Here is a 9919-nt window from a genome sequence, read left to right as displayed (position 1 = left end):
CTAGGGCAAACAATTGCAAGTCTCTTCAGTGTGCATGTCACAAAATGATTTAAAAAGAAAAGCCAAATTCTGGAAAAACTACAAAAAATAAGTGAAATTCTGAAAAAAAGGCAACATTTTGAGAAAAAAAGTACAAATTCCGAGAAAAAGTATCATATTTGAGATGCATTGTGGGACATGTAGTTTATGGGCAATGTGCTTCTGTAAAGCGGTATGTAACCGTATAATAAACATATTATATTCTTTGCTCTTGTGGGGCCACATGAAATGAAGTCGCGGGCCGGATTTGGCCCCCGGGCCTTGAGTTTGACACCCCTGCTTTAGATGAAAATAAGGAGCCCCTCCCCACACCCCTCTGAGAGGTATTTGGTTAAAAAGAACTCAATGGTGCTCTAGGAGGAGATTCAGGAGATAAGGTGGGGGGGGTGTTACCTTGGTTGGTGATTGGCTAATGGTTACACAAGCCAAAAACACGTTATGACATCGTCAAGTGGCAAAAATCTGATCAACTCATTTTCAGACAGGTTTTTATAGAAATGGATCGGGACAAAAAGAGAGAGAATATTTGTTCCTGAAACTTTCGGAATCTCTTTCCACAGAGGGGACACATGTTGACATGAAAAAGGGGATTTTACATAATACAGTAGGTCACCGTTAATGAATACTGTGAGTGCACATAACTTCAGCTAGTAGTCGAGGTTGAGCCATGAAATCAGTGTGTAAAATATTGATGGTATTTTATTTATATTGTAATATTCTAAGATACCTAGCAACAACAGGCAAAGGGACTGCACATCAAAATCAGGCTTTACGCTAAATTATGACACATCTACATGCTGAATAAAGATATAAATCAAACGACAATAAAGCAACAGCAAAACTATATATAAAACAAATCAAACGGTGTTACTATAAAAGGAGGCAGTGGAAAAGAAGCTTCACATGAGGGAGATATTGTTAAAAGGAGAGACTAGTCTGATCTGGCTGCAGCCTGAGATGTTGAGGCAGGGAGCCTCAACAGCGACTGAGATATGGTGATTTAAAATAGGCCTGGATAAACGGTTCACTGTGTCATGAGTCAAAACAGAGGTAATGGTTTTGGGGAGATAGCAGGAACCTCCACATGTGTCGCACTCTCCCAGTGAAACTCCCCACTGTCAGGTGAAAAGCAGCAGCTGCCATTAGAGTCCACATGCATTAGAGGAGGCAGAGCGTCCTGCCAACACTCACACAGAGGCTGCCAATGACAGGACCCAGCTTTACACTGGGAACCTGCAACACATCTTCATCATTCAGTTGGAAAGGTTCCTGTAAATGACACCAACGGTTGTTTGGTGGCAATGTTGAAAGAAGTACACAGCTGTAGAAGTATAAATAGATTTAAAGATACTCCAGTACAAGTAAAAGTCCTGAATTGATCAGGTTTCTTAAATAATAGTACAATAATATAGGAGCAAAATGTTTTTAAAGTATCAACAGTTTAAATACTTGGTATGGCTATTTCACATTATTATATGTAAGGGATAATTTGCAGCGAGGCGGTCATTATGGGTAAAAGAACACCCGGCAGGCTGAAGGCCTTGAATGACCAAGACGCTGCACATTATTCCGCTTATTACACGGCCATATACTAAACAAACTAAGGAATCGACTCCCAATATTAATTGAAATGATTTTATTGACTTAAAAATGATCGTATTTCTTCCGCTAAGAAAAAAAAAACTTTCTCTTTCTTGAGCCGCGAAGAAAATCAGTATACAGTTAAATCGATCAAACTTCTTTCTGCAGATGTGAGCGTCCTTAACAACGGTCAATAAGTCCTTGACAGCGGTCTGTCTGTTCTGGATTAAGTAGAAGGTCAATGATAGAAATATAGAGTAGAAAATATCAAGAAGATACTGTAGTGATCTCTACAATAAAACAGTTTAGTGCAGGACGTCCAAAGATATTAATAGGAGGATGTGCAAAACAGACAAACTAATAAGGCTTTATTTAAACATTAAAGAATACTTTAAGGTCTTATTTTGAATAAGAACAACACTTTGGGGGTATCAATAGATACATATTAAGTCTGACAAAGTACTTAACGTCTAATAAATTGCATAGTTTATTCCCTGATTTTGACTCAGGTGTAACTAAAGTCTGCTTTAAGGGTTGTTTATATTTCACATCATTGATCAGAATCTACAAAGTAACTAAAATAAATGTAGTGGAGTAAAAATACCAGGTTAACCTCTGAATTGTAGTGGAGTAGAACAAAGTAGTACAGTACATGTGCTGCTGTAACAACAACATAAAGTATATCTTATCTTATCTTAAGATGATTGATGGCTACTGCCATATTTGCAAAATTCGCCTCTGAAACTTGACAAGTGCATGTTTCAGGCTTATCAATGAACAACAGGAGGGGTCACAGACATAAGACCAGCTGTTAAATAAAGCTCTTCTGACCTTAGCTGTCATGTGGGTATATTAATGCTGCCCATCATGGGCACAAGCCATTTTCACCCATTTATTAATGTTATGTCTTAAATTTGATAACACCAAAGTGTTTCGTATCCCGTATGTACACAGTTTAATACTGGCAACTTCTAATTATGGGAAATACTAAAACGTCTTTTAAAACTACAATTCCCAGTAGAGACGTGCCATAGGAGATGTTGCGAAACACAAGTAGCCAGCATGGGTAGTTCTGGGGGGGGGGGGCTGGACCCGTTCGAGTCCAGTTTTGGATAGTCTGCCGTGGTTTCATTCCATTTCAAAGAGCTGTTTGACGCTCGGCGTAACCTTGACGCACTGCCACTCCAACATCCAATCACAGAGCTTTAGGATTAATTACGGGGTTAGTCAAGCAAAGCGGATGTTGTAGTCCCAAACGATAGCTGAGGATTATGGGTAGTGTAGTGTCTTAAGCCATCCCAAACTTCGAAAAAACTATTTGTTTCTCTGAATCGAAGGTTAAAAACACAAAAGCATTGTGCACAATTTAAACCAATCAATGTTGTGTAATTAACAAGGATAAACTGATGTTTTTTAGTGGATGAGTATGTCATATATCACTGTAAAATTATTTGATAGTGAGGGGAATCCTTCCGGTTTTATTATGAAAATTTCGAGACCGAAAATACTGTTTTCACCCCGTGAGGGTTAACGCCAACTTTACATGGACGCTGTGGGGAAAGGGGAAAGACGTGGTATATACACGTTCTCCTGGCGGGACCTCAAATCATGTTCGTAATATCTATCAAACTATAGATCCTACACATCCACTAGACGTGGATTCTAAAAGTACAATATACACTTCTCGCTAGAAATCGAATCAAAAACATTTTAATGGCCAAACTATTCTACAATTTAGGATTTTCCAGAGAGGGTTATTTGTGAATATACGACCCTCCGGAGTGTTTGCAATCAACGGGAGCATCAGCCCATATGCCGCAAATTGTTGTTTCTTACATGACCACTAGAGGTGCTACATTTTAAAACGTGACTATAGGTCGTAATAAGATGCTGAACAATCAGTTTTTTGGAGGAGGACAGGCTGGTTTAGACAGAATATATTTATGGTTTAACTTTTGCATCACCAAGTGGCGTGAGATCTTACCCTCCTTCCTGTGATGTGGTGCTGAGTCGTCGGGGACCTGAACACAGTAGGTCTTCCTGGTCTGGATCCCACTTCCACACAGGATGGAGATGTTGGCCAGCCGCTGGTCCTGATGGCTCAGTAAGGGGAGGATTCGACAGTCGTCCCAGTCAGTGGCCCTCCACACATACCTGACGGAAAAACAAGAGAAGATGTCAGTGTCAGGAGTCACTGTTTGATAAGTCTTGTTTGTGTACTCTTATGAATACAGGCACAATCCAATCAGAAACAATGTATAATTGACTGATTAAAAACAGAAAGTGTCAGCATATACAGAGTAGTGGCAGTTGTTTTCTGAAAATGTACAGAAAGAAAAAGATGAATTAGCGGGAGCAGTCTCCGGCAATAGTCTCTCACAGTATGTCAGCTTGAAGGAGGCCTGATTACTTGGATTTCAGAACTTCTCAACAAATGTTTGGTTTCAACTATGAAATATGCAACGGTGCGGAAAAGCAATAATATTGGATGGGTCCACTATGACAACAGCCTGTAGTAATCTATCGAATGCTTAATTTCCGTAATGAGTTTTCCCTAATCATGTAAATCCTCTGCTCGCAGGCACTCCATGTAGATTTAGCAAATAAAACAATCTACCTGCAGGGAAGAGAAAAAACTCTATTGATTTACTTTGTTTACTGCACGTAATATTAGCCTAAGCCTAACTCAAACTGTTATAGGACTGTCCTGTCACGTCCAGTGGGTTAGGAACTCCCAACAGGACATAACATTATTGTAAGTGGCACAACATAATTGAGCTAATCCCAAAAAAAAGTAATTCAACAGTGAAGTCATGAATTATTGCAGTCCGAAGGCTTTCTTTCATAATCACTCAGGTGAAAAAAGCTCGGAGAAGCAAAATTAGAAGTCATTATTTGGTTTTTAGACTTTGACACTTAATGCATTAGCATCTGCATCAGGAGATTACCGGCGAACAAAGCTTTTGTTTCTGGGGATTGTGAGCTGAAATGAGATGATAACCACTGTCATTAATAACTACCTCGGGCAGTTTGGAAGCAAATCTCCTATGATGTTGCAGGCTTCTTTTTCCTCAAGGGCAGGACAGCGCTCCCCCCCTCGGACGGGGATCTGCGTCATGATGCGTGACCGGAGGCGGTAACCAGGCGACAGGTCGGCGGAGCGGCAGGTCTTGGAGCAGGGACTCCACGATGACCAATCAGAAGTGTGACAGTCTTTGGGCATCACACAGCCCTGAAAGGTCAAGGGGGCATTGCCCCTGGTACAGAGGCTGAAGATTGAGAAAAATTAAGAAAATTTTAAGATAAAATACTACAATTAAAATCCTAGAATCACATAAAGAATAAAACTTAAATAGGTGACACCTTCACAGTGTATGAGTAAAGTTGCTGTTTAGAGAGTGAGATAGCGGGAACGATGTTACATTTGTTAAATATTTAAATAGACCTGTGAATACATTTTATGCAGTGAGAATCTAAGAAATCAAATAAAACCTACTGCTGACTACCTGTTAAGCACATGTCCTTTACAGCTTCCCCTTCTACATGACTATATTCAAAGCTGTTATACATGATACTAACAAGACTCAGACATACATTCTGTCTTTACAGAAACCGTACAAAGAGCTCACAAAAAAAAAAATGAAACCAGAGCATTAATCAAGTAATTACAATTCCATTGTTTAATTTGAACAATTTCATTAGGTAGGTTATTAAGATGTGAGTACAATGCTCATTTAAGAATGTTACTGTCTAATTAGGCTGTAATTAGAAAAGCAGAATGAGGCAGAACTCAGGTGGGAAATACATATTCAAAAGCCCCAATCACACTTCTTAGCAAGTGCCATGCTAATCAGCCACCGAACTATAAATGGTCCCTTCACAATCAAGTCATAAAGCCAGGGAGCCTGCCTTGTTGGGGATATTAAGGTGCAAATATCAAACACATAACTAGAAAGCCTATTTTAAGCCCTTTAAACAAAATTCATAACATCAAAACAACCATGATACTTCTTAAAACCCCTAAATCTGACACGGCTAAGCTTTTATTTAGCTGTACACAACTGCAATGCACTGTCCATGACTCTAAATATAAAATGCAATGCTCCCACAGTAACTTATGTTAAGTTGTTCTGATACCACAGCCTCCAAGAATGGAAGTTAACAATTGATTTCAGCAGTCAGTTAATAGTGTCATCTTGCACTAAGATAAGGGTCGAGTATGTTGTCAATATAATTTATATGTAATGATTTTCTATGTCCTTGATATAATGGATACAGTGGAATGTTGTTTATTTCTGCATGTGTTTGAATGTGTCTGTTTTTGCTCTGAGCAGTAAAATCCATTCTTATCAAATCTAAATACCACAGTTTGCTCAAACAGCAGGGACAGGAGGGGAGCAGCACTTGACATTTACCATAATAGTGACTCACCACCATGTTAATATGCTGCTGAAACAGCAGCTCCCACATGATCCAGTTATAATTGAATAAATAACCACCATCAATAAAAACCATTTAGTTTCACCGAATACTCCTATGCACGAGGAAAAAATGACCCGCTGGGATCATGAAGGAGGATGGTCATTGATCATGTCCCTCTCGTGTTATTAAACAATATGAGTGTGAAAGAGCAGTAAAAGCAATCAACTCCATTAGGACTATTTCAAATTGCAGACGCCCACATAGAGTAGCAAAGCAGCCTCAACACATGGAAAAAGATATTTATGTCGAGGTCTGTCCCCCAGATCTATGACAAACCAGTGTATTTAACACAGCTGCACTGACGAAAACTGAAACATTGACTTTAACTAAATGTATGTCAACAAATTTCATCTAATTTACACCAAATATTTTTGAATAAAACATAATATTATTGCTTTCATCTAACCTTATACAGTTATGTGAACAATGTTGACATAATACATTTAATTAAAGTCAATGTTTCAGTTTTCCAGTGTGCCCTTCTTTCGTCATAATCGTGGATTAATCTTGGACCAATAGAAATGTCAGTTTTACCATTTCTCATTCTCGCTGTATGAAAGGTGCAGCACATGGTAGCACGTGTCTTACCTCAGCATAGCGTTCTTGCCGTCGCTCCGTGTGCAGCGCACTTGTCGTGTCTGGTATCCCACCTCCAGCTCCCATGACATGGGGTTATCGTGGTGGTGGTGGGCGTGATGGTGGTGGTGGGAGGTCTGCATGTGCAATGTGACTGTGTTGTTCTCATTGGAGCTGAAGTCCACTGTGGTCCTGCCACTCAACAGGGCGTCCTTGTGATACGGAAGTCGGCACTCGCTCCAGGCCCCTACTTTAAGGCTGTACTGGTACTCCCCCTCCCCAGCAGGGCAGTCAACATAACCAGAACAAGTCCTGGTCTCTGTCAAATTGGGGCAGCTTTCCCCTCCGAACATTGGCGTGGCCAGAACATGTCGAGTCCGATGCTGCATGCCAGTGCCGCACGTTTTGCTGCAACTGGACCAGGACGTAAAGTCTGAAACTACACAGTCCTGGGGGCAGGGGATGAGGCACGCCTGCTCCACAGGTGGCTTCTGGGAAAAGAACTCACATATCCTCAAATTGACTGTGGTACGGTTTGAAGTGCGCACACAGTGGACTTTGCGCCTCTGGATGCCGTGCTGCGCCGTTATGCACTCGGCCATCCTCAACTTGAGCTCGTTGGAGAAGAAAGGGACGAGAACACAGCCCCCCCAGTGTGACACCTCCCACTCAAACAGGTTCTGGTGCCAGTCGCAGACCTTAAAGCAGTGACGCTGGCTTTCTGGCTTGTCCATGTGCTGGCAGTGGGTATGGTGGGTGGTCCAGCCCTCCATGTGGACACACCATATTGTCCTTGACTGAACCCCACCAGAACCACACTGCTCCCCGATACACTGACCCCACTGGCCTGCAAACCAAGAAAAGAAACACATGGAGAGGGCATTTTCATTAAAATCTGAGGATGTAGAAAAAAATAGGATGATTTAAATAGTAGCAATCTGGCAGCTTGCAATCAAGCACAATTCAAGGCCATTCACTTAACCTCCGTGATTGCTTTATTCATGAACTGAGGAAGAAAGGAACAAAAGTGAAAAAGAAAGTAATCAAACCAGCAGCGGACATCAATATAAAATTGAGCAAAATATGAGGTTAGTTTCTCGTCAAAAAGCACATGATTTACTTTTTTGGATCCCAAACAGATCAATGGCTTATGTACTAAAAGTTACAAAGACAAGTTTAAGTTTGCTCAGGTTGTATAGAAAGATATGTTGTTACTTTGCTGAGATGCAAAATATTGTAAACTCTTTAAATCTTTCTTCAAGAAATATCTTGTTTTGTATTTGAATTGTATATTTTCAACCCCAGGCCACCTAGCTTTTCAACAGTTTAAGCATTTTGTCTACAAAGAAAAGGCACTACACATCAAAGTTTAAATCTTTCTAACAAGGAGTATTGATATTAATTTACCAAACCCCCGATAAATGCATAGCGTTTTGCAGCGGTCTTTCTGCTCACAGTACATCTTTATATGCATTGCTTTCATTTAAGAATACACTCAAACGATTAATATTATGAAATTGGTCACTAAAGAAGAACAAACTTCCCTAATTGAGCCCTTTTCAGTGTTAAGGGGATAAAGTGAAACCCTATTTTAATGGTGATAGCTTTAGGAACATTTAATAACATCACAGTTTGGAAAGGTCAACCAGCAAACATGCCTAATTACATTTCATATCTCAGGCAGAAGTTGATCCAGTTGATAAACCTGATAGATTAGCAACAAGAGAATAGCGTGTTCCTTATAAATAAAATGTAAAGTGTTCTAAAACATAACTCTTATTTCTGTTCTCAGTAAATCTAATACAACAGACTTTGAAACAGAGATATTGTGGACACAAACTGTGTGAACATTATGATCAGTCATTCTGACATTCAAAGCTTGGGGTGTTGTTAGGCAACTATAAACTAAGCAGCAAAGTCAAGCTATGCTCACAAAAAAGGTGTAAAATCCTGTTCTACTCCTCAGGAAAGTGTTCAGTCAAATAAATGTCAAACACAGGCGAGTTTTGAAAGAGAGAGAGAACTTCATTCTCAGTTATACACCCTCGTATCGGAGTGATGATGTGGTTGATTTTGGCACTGTGAAAGAGAACTGCTCTTGCAGTCAATACTAGGTAACATCTGTGTTTGCGATAAAAGCACAGTGATTTTCCACCTCTGACAAATAGCACAAACTAAAAGTACTCTGTGTGGTCAGAGGGAGAACAAAATTCCTGATTCCTCCCACTGTGAAGGCTTTGTCAGCGTCAAAACGTAGCTTTAAATGTAATATTTATATGGATTCCAGTCTGACCACAGCCTCTATATCTTTGGAGAGTGGTCCTATAAACAAATGAAAAAAGTCTACAGATGATATGGGTGCAATACTAAAATATTTTGGATATAACTTTCACCAACAAAGAAAAGAAAGCTTTGTATTCATATGGAGGTGCGGATATGGATACTGACAAATATAGGACAATTCTTTTAATCTTTGATGTTAAACACATTTGCTTACACATATAGCGTATTACACTTCCATCAATTGTATAATATAAAATGCATCTGATGTTCAGTCTGATGAAAATAATTGTCAGTCATGTTTAGGCAACCTACTGCACAGTCTCTTTTGTTGCTGTAATTACTTGAGGAAGTGGATTTTGCGTGTAGCACCTGTTGAATATTAATGCTTATTCTGTTGAAGGCTTTGAATCAAGCTCTGACTTTCTAATTTCATAATGTTTTCTAATATTAAAAAGAACATGAGTGACATAGCGATCCATGCTGTGTTCACATCTGCAGAATGTGTATAGGTTCAATTGAAAAGGCTAATTAAATAGCAATTTCATTAAAAAAAAAGCTAGATTAATGTGTGATTTATTAAACCCAGTAACAATTTGTAACATGCTAATTTAGTTTTTGACCTTTTGTGCTAATCTTTTGGAAAAGAAGTGATAAATCAGAAAAACAAATGAATGAAATCAATTTGCCGATATGATGTTTTGTATCTATGCCAGTCATTTTGCCGCATGCTATGAAAGGGATAATTTCATTAATTCCCTCTAATTGGAATTAAATTGATGTCATAATGAGATCCTACTGCTTCCCGAAATTGCTTTTGAATGACAACTCGCTGAAACAGTTTTTTTTTTTTGCACAAGTGAAATCTGTTGTTAACACTCTGTTCCCACGACAACACACTTCGAAGCAGTTGCTTTTTGCTTAAGGGAGCAATATATCAAACTGCTGAATTGTTTCATAG

General features: G+C 39.4%; 1 protein-coding gene across 1 annotated transcript in view; it reads right to left on the bottom strand.

Moving 5' to 3' along the window:
* Positions 1-9919, bottom strand: part of LOC104950979 (thrombospondin type-1 domain-containing protein 7B-like) — a 105136-nt gene that overhangs the window by 37189 nt on the left and 58028 nt on the right. The window contains exons 2-4 of the mRNA XM_010777603.1: positions 6691-7525; positions 4641-4889; positions 3605-3774 (exon numbers count right to left, since the gene is read on the bottom strand). Coding sequence (XP_010775905.1) covers positions 3605-3774; positions 4641-4889; positions 6691-7525 — 1254 coding nt within the window. The remainder of the gene's footprint in view (positions 1-3604; positions 3775-4640; positions 4890-6690; positions 7526-9919) is intronic.

Source organism: Notothenia coriiceps, unplaced genomic scaffold (assembly GCF_000735185.1).
Source record: "Notothenia coriiceps isolate Sejong01 unplaced genomic scaffold, NC01 NC01_scaffold00018253, whole genome shotgun sequence".
Taxonomy (NCBI): Eukaryota; Metazoa; Chordata; class Actinopteri; order Perciformes; family Nototheniidae; genus Notothenia; species Notothenia coriiceps.
This window is presented reverse-complemented; position numbering and strand designations above follow the sequence as displayed.